An 18,914-nucleotide genomic window follows, 5' to 3' on the forward strand; every position below is an offset into this window, starting at 1 on the left:
ACCTTTTTTCTGTAGCCAATTTTCCAAGGACACACTGCCGATGGGCTGTTTGGGGACAGCCTTGGCGGTGGCACAGCCATAGAGACAAGGGCTGCAAGACAGCAGCCGGCATGCTGGGCTCCTTCCCTGTGCCACTCTCCGAAAGAGACCAAGTCATGGCTTCACCGCCTGCGACAGGCAGGTAGCGGTGTGGGCTATAACGCAGAGAGGGGAGGGACATGAGGAGGATATTTCCCTGCCTGAATCTGTGGCAGGCAATTTATGAATTCTTAATTGCGGATTTAAATTTCACCATCTACAATGTCTGGTTCCATGCGGAAGCAGAGCTGTCAGTTACGGCACACTAGCAACACTGACCGGCGCTGCAGGATACCCCGCTACAGCCTCGGGGGTGGGGGGCGGGGCGGGCAGCCAACCCTTCTCCTCCTCGTCCCCTTGAGTGGCTGCTTCCCGGATGACATCTTCGCAAGGACACTTCTGTTGTCATGGTTCCTCCAGGTCTCATGGATCAAGGATGCCCCCAGTCACTTTCTGCAGAGTAGCCTGGGAGTAGGTAGAGAGGGCCCAGGCACTACGACTGGTCTGAAACCAACCACATCCCCTCCGTGCTTAGACAGGCCTTGATTTTTTTTTTACTTTGGAAATTTGGCTCAAAATAATACCTGGGATCTGATTTCAAAACGGTACAGCTGGGGCTAGCACTTAGCTCAGTAGCTAAGACACCACTGGGGACGTCCGCATCCCAGATCAGAGTGCCTGAGTTCGAGTCTCAGCTCTGCTCCCAACCCCAGCTTCCTGCTAATGTGCACCCTGGGAGGCAGCAGGTGATGGCCCAAGCATCTGCATCTCCGCCAGTCCCATGGGAGGTCTAGACTGAGTTCCTGGCTCCTGGCTTCAGCCTGGCCCAGCCCCGGCTGTTGTAGGCATTTGGTGAATAAACCAGCAGATGGGAGCTTTTTCTGTCTCTGTCTCTCTGCCTTTCAAATAAATTTTTTAAAGGAATAGCTTTAGGGAGAAAAATCCTAAGAATATAAAACATCAAATGATTTGTTCATATCCTAGCAACTTAGTTAGGAATAGGTACTACTAAGGGTTATTTATCTAAGCGAGTACAGATACAGGCTGTATACCCTTTAACTACATTTTCAATTAATTTTTTGATGGATTTCAACAATGTCAGTTACATGTTACCTTATTCTGGCATCCAGACTGACAGGCAGTCCCAAAGTAACGATGGGCTTGTGTGTGGAGCAACATGTGTGCATGCGTTTGCCTGAGGCGTTACTGCCAGCCCACCTCCAAAATCCACCACTGACGACATAGCAGAAATGAAGTAATGAAACTTCAATGAAGACAACTATTATTTCTAATAAATGACTTGACATTTTTGACTGACCTTCTGGAAGGTACAAATCAATAACTGCGAAGTCACCAAGGCCGTGTTTCCTTGGTGGTGAGCAAAGCGGAGACCCTGGGAGAGGCACACACAGCCAGACGCTGGAGCCAGACCCAGGGACGGAAGAGACAAAGTGGTGACCACAGGATGGAAACGGAAATGCTCTCGGAGCCTCGGACACAGAAAAGGCCATTTAAATTTTTTTTTAATTGATGTTTAAATTGCTCATTTATGTATTTGAGAGAGAGAGAGAGGATGAGAATGAGAATGCGGGAGACCTTCAGTTTCCCAGTTCACTCCCCAAAGGCCCACAACAGCTGGGGTCCAAGACGGAAGCTGAGCCCTCAGTCCAGGTCTCCCCCGTGGGTGACTGGTGCCCAGCGACTGAGTCATTGCTGCCGCCTCCCAGGGCCTGCATGGGCAGGAGGTGGATCAGGAATCAGCCAGATGTTGATCTCAGGTGCTCTGATTTGGGACGCAGGCGTCTTGGCCACTAGCCTAAACGTCTGTCCCCAGAACAATCTTCAAACCTCACCTTGAATCACCGACTTGATGATCCAGCTTTCATTTGTGGTAACTCATCTATTGAGGCATCATAGTCAAGACCCTGATACTCAGAGGAAAGAAGACACACGCGCACACGCGCACACACACCCCTCTTCTGCCACCTGGAAGCCCCAGGCACAGCCTGGCCACCTCCTCCCGGATTCCACTTTATCTTGTGGCTGAAGCAGCCACAGAGGTGATGGATTCTGAACCATTCCGCAGCCAGCTGGAGCAGAGCAAGAGGGAGGAGGCTGCAGGACTCCACAAGCCACGCGACATCTGGGGTTTCTGAGCCCTTAGCGTAGGACCCCCCAGCCTTGCCCAGAGCCTTCTCCGCAAATGCACAGTCCCTAGCGACCTCACTGGACACCTGCTTCTGAGAACGCCAGGGAAGGCAGGTGGAAACAAAGAATGAGAGCCTGCCAAGGACACTTCAGGAGCTGAACCAACAGAACACGGGAAGGGGAGGAGACACCACACAGGGATGAAAAGGAGAAAAGACGGAAGTGGGAGTGCCCTGAAAGCACACTGCAAAATCCTCCCCTTCCTTCCATGGTAGCAACATGCATGTTTCTGTGGCCCTGTGCTTCATGCCACTATCATGGTAATGACATACATGTTTCTGTGGCCCTGTGCTACATGCCACTATCATGGTAGTGACATACATGTTTCTGTGGCCCTGTGCTACATGCCACTATCATGGTAGTGACATGCATGTTTCGGTGGCCCTGTGCTACATGCCACTATCATGGTAGCGACATGCATGTTTCTGTGGCCCTGTGCTTCATGCCACTATCATGGTAGCGACATGCATGTTTCTGTGGCCCTGTGCTACATGCCACTATCATGGTAGCGACATGCATGTTTCGGTGGCCCTTGCTACATGCCACTATCATGGTAGCGACATGCATGTTTCTGTGGCCCTGTGCTACACGCCACTATCATGGTAGCGACATGCATGTTTCTGTGGCCCTGTGCTACATGCCACTATCATGGTAGCGACATGCATGTTTCTGTGGCCCTGTGCTACATGCCACTATCATGGTAGCGACATGCATGTTTCTGTGGCCCTGTGCTGCATGCCACTATCATGGTAGCGACATGCATGTTTCTGTGGCCCTGTGCCTCATGCATTATCAAGAACAGCAGGAGACTGACCTACAGATCTAAGTACCCACTCTGGACTCTCAGCACTGGCAGCTGCCATCAGAGATGGTAAAAACACTGCACCCTCTTCTGGGGAAGCGTTCCTAGGCGGGGTTTCCCACCCATGCCCCTTTCCCTCAACCCCCATCTGCAAACAGACGGTGTCACATAAATCCAGCTCATAGCTGAGACTCCAGCGGAAACCACGGGATGACTCAGAACAGTTTCTTAGAACTTACTTTTTTAAAAAGTGAAAGCAGCCACCAAGTGCGGTTGGGACACGATCAAAGGTAGGCATCTGCCATGAGTAAGAACAGGCATACAGAACTGAGATCCGAACGCCGCTTCATTTAATGCATGCAAAGTGTGCATTTCACTACATTGTCCAAGAGCACGAGAATTGTTAAAGAAGGTATCAAGGTGACTGTTTCAGACCTCTTATCAATGGCTGACATCCAAGAATGTCTGTGAAGAACTCAATGGAGAATGAACCAGTGCTGTGAAACTATGCACGTGTGTATACCTGTGTGCACACACATATTCTTGGTAAATATTAAAGATAAGACTCAAGACACCCAAATAGTGGCAAGTCAAAATGAGGCTGCAACTGTGGCTACTACTCCTTTAAACAAAAGGAAGCAAGCAGCCACAAAGACTGAGCTAACTTCTTGTTGTGAAAAGCCAAAGGTGGGAGCCACCGCTGTGACCCAGCAGGTAAAGCCGCTGCCTGCAGTGCTGGAATCCCATATGGGCGCTGGTTTGAGTCCCGGCTGCTCCATTTCTGATCCAGCTCTCTGCTATGGCTGGGAAAGCAGCAGCAGATGGCCCAAGTCTTTGGGCCCCTGCACCTGTGTGGGAGACCCAGAAGAAGCTCCTGGCTCCTGACTGGTGCAGCAGATGGAAAATCTCTCTCTCTCTCCCTCCTTCCCTCTGCTTCTCTGTAACTCTGCCTTTCAAATAAATAAATCTTAAAAAAAAAAAAAAAAGTCAAAAGTGAAGTCCATTGCAACATCATGCCCTTAAAGCAAGGAACACGGGAGCCCCTGCTGCACCAGCGCCCCGCCCCCACAGCTGAGGCTGTAAACCACCCCTTACTCCCTCAGATACCTGTGTATTGCACCAAAGACATCTATACATTTTTGGTTTGGGATCAAGGTCTAAATGCTTCCCCAGCACCCCATCACTCTTTCCACTAAACACAGAAAATAAAACGTTTTAAAATACCAAAACATCAACACACAGTGTTGCCAGTTGTGTCCAGTAAGTGGAGGATGTCTAACCACCATCGGGAACATGGTCTATTCTGTCTCAAGCTCATCAGGTATTTGCCATCTAGGGGCTGTCATTCATTTAACAGTCCTCAATGTCTCCTGGCATGTGAAAAAAAACTGAAGTATTAATAGCTGAAGTATTAATAGCTAATCCCACCAAACCAAGTAGGCTGGAAGACAAAGCTCAAAATGCCTCCCAACTAAACATTCAGTGTTTTTCACATGCAAGCACTTGACGACTGCTTCCCCGTGTCCACTGTATTAAGACAGCGAGCAGCTGGACTATTCCGATGCTTACTCAGTGTCAGAGCTGCAAACCTGGAGTTCAGAGATTCCTAACGAGAAAATCCACACCAAAAAGTCCTGTGATTCCGTGAACTCCCTGGAATTGCCGTAACTTTAACACGTGTGTCTGAGCGGTTCACCAGTTCCCAAATGGCCTGCTGTGAATGACGTCCTCAACAAGGGAAGACATACAACAGCAGAGAGGATGTGGGGAGAAGGCATCCAACCGTCCTGCCCTGTGCTTACCATTACCTTAAAATCCGCCCAGACCTCAGAGCCGGACGGCGGCGATGCGCGTGAAGAACCGTGACGCCTAACTCACGATGCTAATTCTAATAAGGTTCTTCTAAGACTTAGTTTCCGCTTAAGCAGCTCTCCATATTCATGAGGATAAAAACTGCTTTAGCTCAGGTATTTGTGCAGAAGCACAGACAAGGAGAGGCGTCAGAGCGGGAGAGACGGACAGAGCCCTTGGTTTCACAGGGCAAGAAGCTGGATGACCGCCCTGTCCAAGGAAGAGCTTAGCCGGGGTAGACGCTGGGCCAAAAGCTGTGCGTGCATCTCACTGAGTCCACCCTACGTCCACATGGCTTCCCCGAAGGAAGTGCAAGAACCTGCAAGTGGTGTTGACATCAGGTCAGGGTCTGGCCCGAGGGTGCAGTCACCCTGAGGTGTCTGCAGCCGTCTATCTCCAGTCCAGGAAGTCCAGAAAGGAAATAAATCCGCAGAAATGAGACGGAAGGCACAGGGCATGATGAGAGAGAAGGGACACCTGGAACCGCCCCAGCCCCGCCTCCACCGCTAGCCCCAGAAGCCACCGGCTGGAGACCACTCCCGCCACCCAAAGCTGCTCTCTGCACTTAGCCCCCCGGTTTGCCTTGAAGGACAAACACATCCTCCCCAAGGTCTCGTCTCAGACAGGATAGGAGCGAAACCGTGGCCCTGCCGTTTCAAGGAGAGAAACAGCGCCCTCCCCAAGGTCTCGTCTCAGACAGGATGGGAGCAAAACTGTGGCCCTGCCGTTTCAAGGAGAGAAACTGCGGGAAGCAGCCTGCATCAGAAATCAACACGGGCAGCTAACCATCCAGTGAAGACCACCTCGCCCCAAGGCCGCTCGGCCCCATCAGGGTCAAACTCTTGTGTGGCCTCCGCTCTGCAGTGTCTGAGTCACCATCCTGGGAGTCACTGTGCCAGCAGCGTGAGGGAGGCGGCGCAAAGATCCCGTCGGCACTCGGGCTGCTCTGAGGCCAAGTTAATTTCAGAGGCAGAGCTGCACCTGCCAAGCCCCCAGCCTGCAGCCGCCCCACTCCGTGACTCACTCTGCAGCTCTCACGCTGCTGCCAGCGAGAACTTCCTCTCTCTCTCTCTTCTCCCTGGTGTGACTCTGGCGATGACCCTGCATAGCAACAGATTTTTTTTCCCCCCAGAAAAAACAGGCTGCGAAGGGAAAGTCTAGAGAATGCTACGAAGCAAGGGATGGGGAAGACAGAAGGAAAGTGCAGGGGATGCAAAACAGGACAGAGAGAAGAGCGGCATCTGGAGAGACCTGGGCTGCTCACAAAGCAGCTACAATTACCCACAGATAAAAGGGGCCAAGGGGCGGGTGTCGGGCGGAGCTGTCCAGCAGCCGCTCAGGACGCCCACACCACATACTGGAGTGCCTGGGTTCGAGTCCTGGCTCCGCTCCCAAGTCCTGCTTCCAGCCAGTGCACACCATAGGAGGCAGCGGGTGCTGGCTCTAGTTCTTGGGTCCCCGCCTCCCACATGGGAGACCTGGACTGAGTTCCTGACTCCTGGCTTCAGCCTGGCCCAGCCCTGGCCATTGTGACATTTGGGGGAGTGAACCAGCAGCTGGCACAGTTCTCTGTTTCTAGGTCTCTCTGTCTTTCCAATAAATTTAAAAATGAACAATATTTTTTTAAAAAAATTTAAAAAGGGGAAGAAAGGAATAAATGACCCTTCTGGATGCTTCTAATTTCACACAGTAAGTCAGGGGAGATGGCCTCCCTGCTCCAGACGAGAGGCCAGCAGAGCCAAGAGGGACACAGCCAGCCCCACGCCTCCCAGCCCAGCCTCACCAGGCCCCCAAACCTCTCAGCCTTCACTACACTCTGCTCCTAGACCCACACACGGTCCACATTTCACAGGGAAGACACAAGCCTTGACCCCCTGGGCTCACCCATCTTAGCCTCAAGCCACGCCAGTCTCCATTTTCTAGTTCTCCCTGGCAAAGGCCCAGACAGCCGAGGGCTGGAGGGGCAGCATCCCACCGGGGGGTTGCCGCCGTGTCGCCAGACCCCAGGGAGCCCACGGCTTGGGCCACAGCACCCCTGCCCGTGTTTTGGTTTGCTTCTGTCCAGGGACAAGTTTGGCCAGGAGGAATCAGCCTCACCAATGGGGCTCGGGCCAGCTGCAAGCAGTGGGGGGGAAGGCCAGCAGCAGTGAGGGTTCCTCCAGCTGGGCCTTGTCAGTCTCCTTGTGCAGGGCAAGCTCCCACGCGCCGCTCTCCACGCAGCCACCATCTAGGCGTGTCCGCGCCCACGTTCCCAGCACCACTCACTCTCAGCCCCTCCCTGACACCCACCCTGGGATGTTTCTTTTTCTTTCCCGTGTTCGTGTTGACACACGGGTGACATCTCCAGCCCTGCTGTGTGAGGCATATCCATGGAACACGGTGACAAGGAGCACAAGAGTCTGACAGCTTCTTGCCACGGCCACATCCTCCGCGAGCCACCACCTGCCTGCCACCCCAGCCCCGACACACCGACCCTGATCATCACGGACAGACCCGGATGAGCAGGACTTGGACACCCGGGAGCTCGGGAAATGAGCAGTGGTTTTTTTTTTTTTTTCCTTTCCCCCTACTTAGTCTAGCTAAGTACAAAGAGGCCAGACATGGCATAGGAAAAAGCAGGCACAGTCACTTCAAACAAGGCCACAATCGCCACCAGCTCCCTGTCGATGGGCTGTACAGTATTAGACACACAGAACAATGCACTCAGGAGCCGGATGCAGAGACCAGGCTGTCCTGTGTCCTTGCCACCTCTCTTCCTAATGGGACAACATCCCACACGGCCTCTTAGATGTCACCAAGACTCTCAGTGTCAACGGCTCCTCCCATCTCACAGATGCCACCTGGACTGGGTCAGTTAGCACCACCTTGGAAAAGCTCACCGACTGACAGCACTACAGGGGACGAAGATGCACTAGCAGGTGCGCTGACCTTGTCTTTAGAGCAGCCCGCTCCTAAGGCCCTAGTCTCTCTTTTTCATCTCTTGGGAGAATATGACACTGACATTGACTCCAAGAACACTGAGCAGACAGCTAACACTTTAAGTCAAGCACGTGTCTTAACGTCCACAGGACTCCTTAGGGTGCCTGTCTACTTGTTCACAACTTCTCATCTGCCGTTGAGTCCCCCAGAGGAAGAAGCTGGCAGGTGAACAGAGTGGGAAGGGGCTCACACACACACGCACATGGGAGACGCGTCAGCAGGGTAACTGACAGCTTAGCAATCGCTCTCATTTGTGCTTCTGGTCATACAAGGTCTCACGTGACCCCTTCCACACAGGGTTGCTGGTGTTACTCTACTGAGTTCCAGAGAGGACACGCAGGCTTAGAAAGGCTGGGTTACTCTGGAGTAGTAGGTAAAGCCCCTGCCTGCGGTACCAGCATCCCATATGGGCACCGGTTGCAGTCTCGGCTGCTCTACTTCCGATCCAGCTCTCTTCTATGGCCTGGGAGAGCAGTGGAAGATGGGCCAAGTCCTTGGGCCACTGTACCCACGTGGGAGACCCGGAAGGGGCTCCTGGCTTCGGATCGGCGCAGCTCTGGCTGTTACAGCTATTTGGGGGGTGAACCAGCGGATGGAAGACCTCTGTCTCTCTCTCTGAATCTGCCTCTCTGTAAATCTGCCTTGCAAATAAATAAATAAATCTTAAAGAGAGAGAGAGAGAGAGAGAGAAATTAAGTAAGTTTAGGTCACTTGTCCCAGGTCACACAATAGGAAATCCTGATGGGTCAGAATTCAAATTCAGGTTTCCAACCGTGAGGTCAAGCGTTCTTTCCAATACGCCACTGCCTGCAGGGAAACGCTACCCGGAACCACATCATGGTGAAGGATCACTTATATGTTCCCCTTCTGGAGGGTGTCACCCGGCGAATCACTTTTCAGGGACAAAGCACTTGTTTTGAGAAGCCTGTGCTATCTCCTTGCTCATTCAAACAGGATCAGGCCAGATAACTCGCACATGGATGTAGGTGTGTTTCATTTTAAGGAACGGGATAATAATTAAATTCATGGATAGATGAGCAACCCTGTAGAAGGACTGCTGTGAGACATAAATCATATTTTACTTTAAATGTCTAATGAAAGCATCTTACAACCAAAAAAATCTTGAAATAACGCAGGGAGCTCAAAGGAAAACATACTCTCGGAAAATGCTGGAGAACAAACCCTATTGCCCCATAATCTATTCCTTTTGCTTTTTGCTTCTTAGACATGCAAAGTCTGCAGAGAAATTAATGCGAAACACTGACGCGGTGGGGCTAAGTGGGTGCGGAGGAGCTCAGCGTTCCACGCGAGTTATGCTCACACTGTGCGCAAGAAACCAAACCATTAGGGCTCATGCTTTTCTTCTACCTTGCAACAATACACAGGACAAAAAGATTCAACTGCAGCACACAACACGCGGTTGTCAAGCTATGTATCTCCAGATCTTCAACGCTCTGTGTTCCATCAACACAACGCCCACCAAACTGCAAAAAATAATCACTGGCAGAGCTGTGCTAGGTGATTACATAAAGTTCTTCCAAAGCGCGGAAACACTGTTCAGCCAGGAGTGAAATACATGGGAGCCTCTGCTTACCTTGTAGGAGATGGGCTTCACTTTAGTGGATTTTCTTTCCCAGCTTTAAGCCCAACGCATGTATATACCTCACCCCAAGGAAGTTCTCAGAAGCACAACATTATCTGCTGTACCCAGTTTCCCCTACTACCCCCTTTAAACATCAGAGTTAATAATTCCATCAGCTTGTCTGCTCTATTTCAAGTGGACAAACCTATCTCAGAGATGAATTTAAAGACCTTGGGATGAGAAAGGAAAAGTTGACCATGTCACAGAATGATTAGCAACCAAAAGAAGTTCTCTCCTCTCAGCTGTATAGAGGGAGTAAATATTACCATCAGAACCCCTTCTGGAAAGAAAGGCATCTCATCTCATGCGCCTAACAGCCCTTAGACATTTTCAGAGTAAAATCAACTTTCCAACGAGAAAATAAAACCATGCAAGCATGCGTACATTTGGATCAGAATCTACATTCATGAAAACTAAAGTCTCATTTACTTACAGGCTGCACATGAAAAGGGCAAGTTCAAAGACACCTGCTCCCTCTGGGAGCAGTCGGCGGCTAGGGAATGAGTAAGGCACACATTCGCTCTCAGTCTCATCCCCAGGCAATGAAAAAAAAAAAAATCCCCAACTGTTCCTCCCAGTCACAGCCACAAGGACGCCGTAGCGCCACCAAGCTCTCCCTCCCCAGCAGCGGCAGTGACTCGGGAAGGCTCCCCCCTCCCTCTGTCTTTCCACCCCGCTGGGAGCCTGGCTGCCCTGGCGAGGCACCAGGTCAGGGCAGACAGAACCGCCCAGAGCAGAAAGGGAGATGCTGTGACATTTCTGTGCAGGGCTGCTTAACACACCTTGGGGTCCCCCAAACCAACCCAAAACTCCTTCAACTCCCTCCTCCAAAGAGCAATTGTTCATTCCTTTCAAACTCCAAACTGTTACAACAGCACACGCTAATGGCTAACAATACTGGAAGGAGGAAAAAAAAACCCACCCAGGGGAGGCTGTCAGGGTCACACAAAGAGCTGTGACAGTAATAGGCACCCTGACAGAGAAAGAAGGCGATCAATTATAAGCCGTTTGCTGAAATTGCTGCCTGTCAAAGCCTGCTTACAGCTGTGCTCCATCTGATTTTCATGGGAAATTATTCCTTATTCTACAGTCTAGAATACGCGAGAGGAAAGACCCCAGACAGCCCAGGTTCAATCAGGGTCCATTCTGCAAAGAAGTTAATGACCCCTGGAAAGATGAGTTGGTGCAGAGTGGGAGGCCCAAAAGGGAAACAGAGGCAGGTCTTCTCCCTCTGGGCAGCTGGGGACAGCACACGGGGGACCCCAAAAGGCCCACTCCCAGCATACACTGGAAACGCATCCTACATCTCCAAATTCACCATTTTCAAAACAGAAGAGGATTGCTTTTAGATTTAAAGTGATGCTTGCAGAGGTTAAAACCCAAACCAACACCAAACAGCAAAATACAATTTTTAATCTTTACATTTGAAACTTGCTCCTCCTTGTCATTAATATCCATCAGAGTTACTCCTTTCCGGGCTCATCAATTCTTTTTTTTCCCCCAGAAGCAAAGAACATACAAGTGACTGCTAAGATGTTTTTTAATGTCCTGAAACCCACTATTACAGGTAGATATCTTCGTGTGTGAAAATAGGCGGGGACCAGGGTGGCTTGAGAGGAAACTGACAGCAATCGCTTGCCAGGTTAAGCACCCCTGTTCTGAACATCCGCATCCAAAGAGCGCCAACAGGAGCCGCAAGTGAGAAATCCCATGCCTGACCTCATGGGAGGGGTTGCAGTCAACACTGGGGTGCGCTAAAAGCACTGTGTCAGTATTATCTTCAACCCATGTGTATACCAAGTGCATGAAACATAAGTAAATTTTGTGTTTAGACTTGGGTCCCATCCCTAAGACATCTCATTATGCATTTGCAAATATCCAAAATAAAAAAAAAATCCAAAATCTGAAACATTTCTGATCCCAAGCATTTTGGATAAGGGATACTCAGTCTGTATGCTTTCCCAATAGTTTTTTCTTTTTGTGCTTTTAAAAAAAAAGATTTATTTATTTAATTTTGAAAGACAAGAGTTACAGAATGGGGGGGAGGGGGAGAAGGGGAGGGGGAGGGAGCGAGAGAGGGAGAGATGCTATCTGCTGGTTCATTCCTCAAATGGCCACAACAGCGAGTGTGGGTCAGGTCAATGCTACAAACATAATCCAGGTCTCGCACTTGGGTGGCAGCAACCCAAGGACTTGGGCCGTCTTAATCTGCTGCCTCCCAGGGTGTGCATTAGCAGGAAGCTGATGGGAAACAGAGCAGCCGGGACTCAAACCAGCGCTCAGATGTGGGATGCTGGCATCGCGAGCAGTGGTTTAAGCCACGGCACCACAATCCCAGCCCCTCCCCTTCTGTGACCTTTGGTATTCTTTTATTTAATTTCTTCTTCCCTTCACCACTTGGTTTTTATTGAGTTTTTTATTTATTTGAAAGACACAGAGATGAAGACAGAAGTAGAGAGACAGACCAACAGACAGGCAGACAGCATCTTATTCACTGGTTACTCCCCAAATGCCCACAGTCACCAAGGCTGGGCCAGGCCAAAGTCAGGAGCTGGGAACTCAATCCAGATGTCCCACGTGGGTGGCAGGAACCCAGTTGTTTGAGTATCACTTGCTGCCTCCCAGGGCCTGCATCAGTGGAAAGTTGGAACTGGGAGTAGAGCTGGACTCAAACCCGAGCACTTTAATAGAAGATGCAGGTGAATTAGCCACAAAGCCCAGCGCCTGCCATCCTGAACAAGGTCAACAATGGAAGCCACCCCACTTTCAGCCTGATCCGCAGCTTGCCCGCCACCTCTAAATGTCTAAGCGGTGCTCAATGTTCACTTGGAAAAGGCCCTCACAGCTATGATAGCCACAGCTCAATAGCAGACATGGAAATGGCGGGACCATGCTAACGTGTGACATATCTCATGCATGTTATAGACCCTTAAAATAAATTGTGGTGGGGGGGAATAATTCCCTTTTAAGAACTGTAGCATGTAACACAAGCAGATTACACAGAGAGGAAAGTCATTATTCCTAAGGGCGTTAAGTGCTTCCCCCAGGCTGCCGCACTGTGCCAGCTCCCCACGGGCACACGCCCCGTAAACAGCCTTGCTTCTACAATCAGGGATGAATTAGTCCACTCGTCTTCACTACAGCCTAATACCTGAGAGGACCCGCTCATGAAGAACGAGAGGTATTTCCGTTTATGGTTTGGGAGGCTGAGCGTACCAGATCAGCAGCCCCACCAGTCTGGCATCCGCTGAACACCTGCAGGGCGAGGCTCACGTGGCGTGCCGGGATGCAGAGAGGCAGGAAGCAGGCCTTCTACCCTCTGTGTGTTCTCGCCTTCTAAGGCTCCCATGACTCAACCCTGGGACTCCTCCCTGGCAACCTACCCAAGCCAACCACTCCCCGGAGGCCCACTTTCACACTTCAGAATTGGATCAAGCCTCCACTCCACTCCATCAACCATTGGCATTAATCCGTTAATCATCCACATAAGACTCTGGGTTTTCTGCCTGAGTTTGGGGAGCCAAGTTCTGCTTAATCCATATCAAGGGGTATAAAAAAAATGAAGACACTCAAAATGCATTTGATGCTCTGGGACCCGTTGCTTCCTATAAAAGATGGATGAATGATATGGGGTTTCTTACAGAACCCACCAGAGAAGGAACAGAGCAGAAAGACCACAAGCGCCGATGGATTTCAGCTTAGCAAAAGAACTGTATCTTGGAAGCCAAACCAGACTAGGGGAGGCGGCTGCACACTTGCTTTGCATGAAGAGGTGGGTGGGACAGGAGGAGAGAGCTCGGAGGAGGTGGATGAAGAATGGGAGAGGATTTGGGGATGGGGAAAAGAGAGACAGAAGGAAGGGCTGTAAGCCGGCAGCCGCTGGGACCCACTCCGAGGCTGGCAGGCCCCCACGTGACCCAGACCCCCAACAGGGGCATCACCGCTCCCTGGAGGGCGTGCCACACAGCTGCCTGCCCAGGGCACCAGCTCCCAGGAGCGTCAGTCCAAACCCAGCTGGGGCGCGGCCCCCTAGAACTTGTATTTAAATACCTGTCACTGCCTACATTTCCTCCATTCTTATTTTGTACTTAAGACAAAAGCAAGAAGTGTAACACAGAGTTATTACTTCAAAGTCAGTCAAAACTTGATGAGACACTATAATAGACCGTGTCACTCAGATCATTTCTGAAGGGGTAGCTGACTAGGAACAGCCAAAAACGTGGGAACAGGATGGAACAGAGCAGCACTGCCAAGCACGGGCTGCAATCAGACCCCCATACATGGTTGGGGCTGGGGAGGGGTGGTGCGTGCAAAATGGCCCACACTGTGGAAACAGGCTGGGCTGTCCCACAGAAAGCCTAACATAGAATTATTTATGACTCAGTAATTCTACTTCAAGGTGCACACCCCAAAGAATTGAGAACAAGGAGCCCAGCACTAACTTGGGGGGTCTATGTTCATAGCAGCATCGCTCACCAAAGCCAAATGGCAACAAGAACCCAAGTGTCCACCTACAGAGGCACACAGCCACAAAATCCGGCACACACACACAGTGGAATATTATTCAGCTGTGAAAAAGCAAGTCAGACACATGCCCCAACATGGATGAACCTAAAATTCTGACAATAGGCAAAGAGAAATAAATCAAAATACAAGTATCATATAATCCTACTTACTTGAGGTAGCTGGAATCGGCAAAAGAGGTCAAAAGTCTAACAGAGGTTACCAGGAGACTGGGGGGCAGGGAGGAAGGAGAGCTATGAGTTAATTAGCACGGGGATTCTCTCTGAGATGATGGATATACTTGGTGACGACAGTGGCAAAACAATGTGAACACACTGAACGCCACTCAGTGGTGCACGTCACCGTGGCAAGTGCTGTCCTATGTTCTACCACACCAAAATGACAGCACTCCAGGAATCACTTACCTGTAGCAAAAAAAAAAAAAAAAAAAAAAAAAAATTGTAGGAAAGGAACAGATTAGTAATTTAACAGGACTTTCCCAGTTCCTAGGCTTAGTTTTCTTTCCCAAAACAGCTAAGCAAAACTAACGTGGGATGGGCGGAGCCGGCAGTGTCGGGGATACAGATGTTCTGCCACAGCAAACAGCCTCTGTTAGTACCACACTTCATGAATGAATGAACAAAGAGGGGCTGGCATCGTGGGGCAGCAGGTTAAACTGCTGGAGTGCTGCTTTGAGTCCTGGCCCCTGCTAATGCACCTGGGAAGGCAGAGGGTGATGGCCCAAGTGTCCAGGCCCCTGCCACTCCTGTGAGAGACCAGGATGGAGCTCCTGGCTCCTGGCTTCAGCCTGGTACAGCCCTGGCTCTTGTGGCCATTTAGAAGTAAACTAGTAGATGAAAGATTTCTCTCTTCCTGTCATTCTGCCTTTTAATAAATAAATTTTTAAAGATTTATTTACGTATTTGAAAGGCAGAGTTACGGAGAGACAGAGGCAGAGAGAGATTTCATCTGCTGGTTCACTCCCTAAATGGCCGCAACAGCCAGAGCTGAGCCATCTGAAGCCAGGAGCCTGGAGCTTCTTCCAGGTCTCCCATGTGGGTGCAGGGGCCCAAGGACTTGGGCCATCTTCTACTACTTTCCCAGGCCACAGTAGAGAGCTGGATCAGAAGTGGAACAGCCAGGACTCAAACTGGCAACCATATGAGATGCTGGCACTGCAGACAGTGGCTTTACCCACTACACCACAATGCAGGCCCCAAAAATAAACTTAAAAGATAAATAAGGAAACACTTTTCTTTCATGAAAAAAAAAATGTCTATAGCAACTGCTGGGCCCTGGGTGAAGATAACCTGTGCCCATGTCAGGTGAAGGTGGGAACAGCCCTTGCCTGCCCAGTTCTGGGTCTGAGGTCTGGGCCAACATCTTACCCTGAATGTCTGCTCCATTTTCTCCCTGTGGGACACCTGATCCAGGGTGCCATCTGTCTGGCTCCTTTTCAGACCAGTTGGAATGTCAGGGACGTTGCTGAAATCTGCAGGGAAAATGACAAGGATATGCATGAGATCAGTCATTGAGAGAGAGGGGTCATGACGGGACCAAAGGCTCAGACAGAGACAGGAAAGCAAGAGACAACCTACAACCCCGTAGGCGGCTCCGAGGGCCCCTCATGCCCTCAGGGAGGTACGACCTGCACACGCTGTCTTATGAAACAGGGTCCTGCTCACTGAAGAAACAACATCCTGTTTGGTCAAAGGAGACCAATGAAAATAATTACTGAAATGCTTTGTCACTCTTCCCATTGCTGCACAAACCAGATCTCCCAAAGCACTGCTCTCAAATAATATATTTGAACCAAGAATCAAATTGCAGTGACTTTTGGTGGTATTTCCCTAGGGTGGGCTGAGGGCAAAATTGCAAGGGACATTATAGAAAACCAGTGGTGTCATATCATAGATACTTATTGCCACCCACAACTTGATCATTCTGCAAGCAACGCTCTCTTTTTTGCAACAATCACAATTTCATTCTAAACCTAAAGTCCCAGGGGAAAAAGTAAACTCTTGTGAGCAGAGGTTCAAAAATAATATTAAAAGTACCTAGCGCATGCAGGTTTCCAGCCTACGGCTACACACACACACCCTTCTCAATAGTTCTAGCCACTGTTTCTCAAGTTAACAAGTTCAAGAGCAATGCCCCTTTTCTCTCTCTCAGCACCAGGCACCAACCACCTGTACCCTTCTCCTCCTCTGCCCCCAGCTCCTGGGTACAGCTGATGCCCCACCTACCTCCAGGGGCTCAACGATTACTTGGCAGACAAAAGCCACATCAAGGGGTACGTGCCCTCACCAGCAGATGTGGCAGTAGTGGCCTCTAGCCCACCGCCTGCCGACTGTGTCACGCCCTACACCAAAGAATCACATCAAGTCTAAGGAATAGGAAAAGGCCAGCCCGGCAGGAGTGATAAAAAGCTTGGGGCCAGGATGGCCCTGTCGATGTGTTAGACACCACAGGAAGTGGAGCTACAGAGAGCAAAGATGGTGACGACACTGACCTCTTTGGAGAGCAGGAGGAGGAGGGGGAGGAAGAGGAGGAGAGTGAAGAGGCAATGAGGCTGAGCGAAAAACAACTCGTGTGGAATGCGTCAAAGGAAGCCAAAAAACCCAGACGTGTTCCCAAGTCTCATCTCACTAGATTGGAACCTTGGGATGATGAGACGCATACGGCAAAACTGGAAGACAGAATCTTAAGTATTCGAGTAGATGGCTCTAATCTACTCCCGTGGGGTACAGAATTGAAAAGCTTCAAATGCAGCGTGTCGTTGACGATGGCAAACTGGGGACACAGATGCTGCAGGAACAGACCACGGCTTTGAGGGACTACGTACAATCCAGGGATGTGGCTGCTCTCAGCAAGATCGAAAATCCATCCAGGATCATTTCACTTCAAAAAAGAAGCTTGGAAGATGAAGAAACAAAATCAAGAGCAGTGGAAAGAGCACTCCACCAACATACAACCCAAGTCTTCATCCCAAGTCTGGCACTGGATAGACTGTTGCTCAACTAGGTGAAACTAGATGGCTTCCAAAGCCAGTTGGTTCCAACCAGAAGTCAAGGTGAGGGGATCTAAGCTCCAAAAGCATGGAGAGATGTGCGGGCAAAGAAACCGCCCAGCTGGACAGGGCAAGAAGGCGGCCTCCGGAAGCCATTTAAAAGCTCTGAGATCCTGGGGGGGCAACACAGCTGAGAGACAGCAACACCAACCCATGATGACCTGCTCTGCCCACCACGACACAGGCTCTTCCAAGACAGGAGGAGGCTGCCAGCGAAACACCTCGATGGACAACGTAACTGCAGCTCTGGCTTCTTCCTCCTTTCTCTTCCAACACCCTGCTCCCGCCCAGAGAGTCTAAGCTACACTTCAGTGTTGCTGATGAGCAGTCACTGGGGAAATGTCAGGTAGTAATGACAGGCGAGGATCCTGGCACTGGCCTCCTGCAGTCCCTGGAAGCCACATCACACAGGCGATTCACTCAGCGGCAGGCTGGGAAGTAAGATCAAACTCCACACCAAAAGTGACCCTCACTACCTCCTGACTCCTGCGTGCACACCATTGTTTAAGAGAGATCAAACTAAACAACACAGCCTCATCCCTGTGGCGGTCGGCACTTGCACCCATCTATTCAACATGCACTTGTTAAACACAAGCACGGCGCTAGGAACACAGGGACGAGCGAGACGCTCTCAAGGTTTCTGCTGGTTTTGTTTTCTGTTGCTAATGACAGAATCTCACAGACTGGGCAAACGATAAAGCGCTCTGATCTCTCTCCCTCTTCAGTCATGGGGGCCCCATGCAGACAACGTTATCTAACCCTAATCATCTCCAGAGGTGTGTTCCCACCCATACACACCCCGTTTCCAGCTTCACAATGGGGATTTGACCCCAACATGAGTTTCCACAGGGAAACTACAGAGATTTCTGCCTCTGGTCTGGGCAGAGGTCCGTGGTGAGGGAGGGGAAGAAGGAGATGAGTAGGACAAAGTGTCACAGATGACATGGGACAAGGCCACACAGGGATGAGTGAGTTCCCTGTGGGCCTTAAAAGACTTCCTAGAAAAGGAGGCACTTAAGGGGGCCAGCATTATGCCGTAGCATGTTAAGCCACTGACTGCGACACACAGCATCCTATATGCATGCCAGTTCGAGTCCTGGCTGCTCCACTTCTCATCCAGCTCCCTGTTATTGTGCCTGGGAAAGCAGTGGAAGATGATCCTGGCTCCAGCCTGGCCCAGCCCTGGCCATTGCAGCCATTTGGTGAGTGTAGCGGCAGATGGAAGGTCTGTCAATCTGCCTTTCAAACAAATAAATAAATAAATCTTTTTTAAAAATAAAAGGAGACATTTGAGTCAAGCCTTGAAATCTAAGGGACATTTGCCTGTCTTCAAAGCTGAGGACGGGGCCAGTGTGTGGTGTGGTGGGTTAAACCGCCATCTGCAATGCCAGCATCTCATATGAGCACTGGTTTGTGTCCCGGCTGCTCCACTTCTGATTCAGCTCTCTGCTAATGTGCCTTGGAAAGCAGTGGAAGATGGCCCAAGTACTTTGGCCCCTGCACCCACAAGGGAGACCTGGAAGAAGCTCCTGGATCCTGGCTTTGGTCTGGCCCAGCCAAAGAGTGTTCCAGCTAATGGAAGACACCTCCCTCTGTCTCTCTTTCTCTCTCTGTAACTGCCTTTTGAATAAATAAAATAAATCTTTCTTTTTAAAAAAAAAAAGATGAAGAGACAAGACAAGGTGGGCAGTGGAGACTGGGGGTTCCATGAATGGGAAGCAAACAGGGTAAAAGCAAGGGGTGTGATGAGCCAGGCAGAGTCAGGAATTTGTTGATTGTGG

The 18,914-nt window shown here is 50.4% G+C and overlaps 1 protein-coding gene and 1 pseudogene across 12 annotated transcripts in view; one reads left to right on the forward strand and one right to left on the reverse strand.

Moving 5' to 3' along the window:
• TIAM2 (TIAM Rac1 associated GEF 2) overlaps positions 1-18,914 on the reverse strand; it is a 247,572-nt gene that overhangs the window by 29,359 nt on the left and 199,299 nt on the right. For 11 of the 12 annotated variants that reach the window (XM_070073356.2, XM_089332532.1, XM_070073350.2 and 8 more), the window contains one exon: positions 15,452-15,555. In XM_070073356.2, coding sequence (XP_069929457.1) covers positions 15,452-15,555 — 104 coding nt within the window. Of the gene's footprint in view, positions 1-9,993; positions 10,150-15,451; positions 15,556-18,914 lie in introns of those variants that run through there. The other variant, XM_070073357.2, reaches the window with a different exon arrangement.
• On the forward strand, positions 15,611-18,699 carry LOC138849753 (elongation factor 1-beta pseudogene; annotated as a pseudogene).

This window comes from Oryctolagus cuniculus, chromosome 5, assembly GCF_051225735.1.
Source record: "Oryctolagus cuniculus isolate XC-2025 breed Fujian yellow rabbit chromosome 5, ASM5122573v1, whole genome shotgun sequence".
In the NCBI taxonomy this organism is placed as follows: Eukaryota; Metazoa; Chordata; class Mammalia; order Lagomorpha; family Leporidae; genus Oryctolagus; species Oryctolagus cuniculus.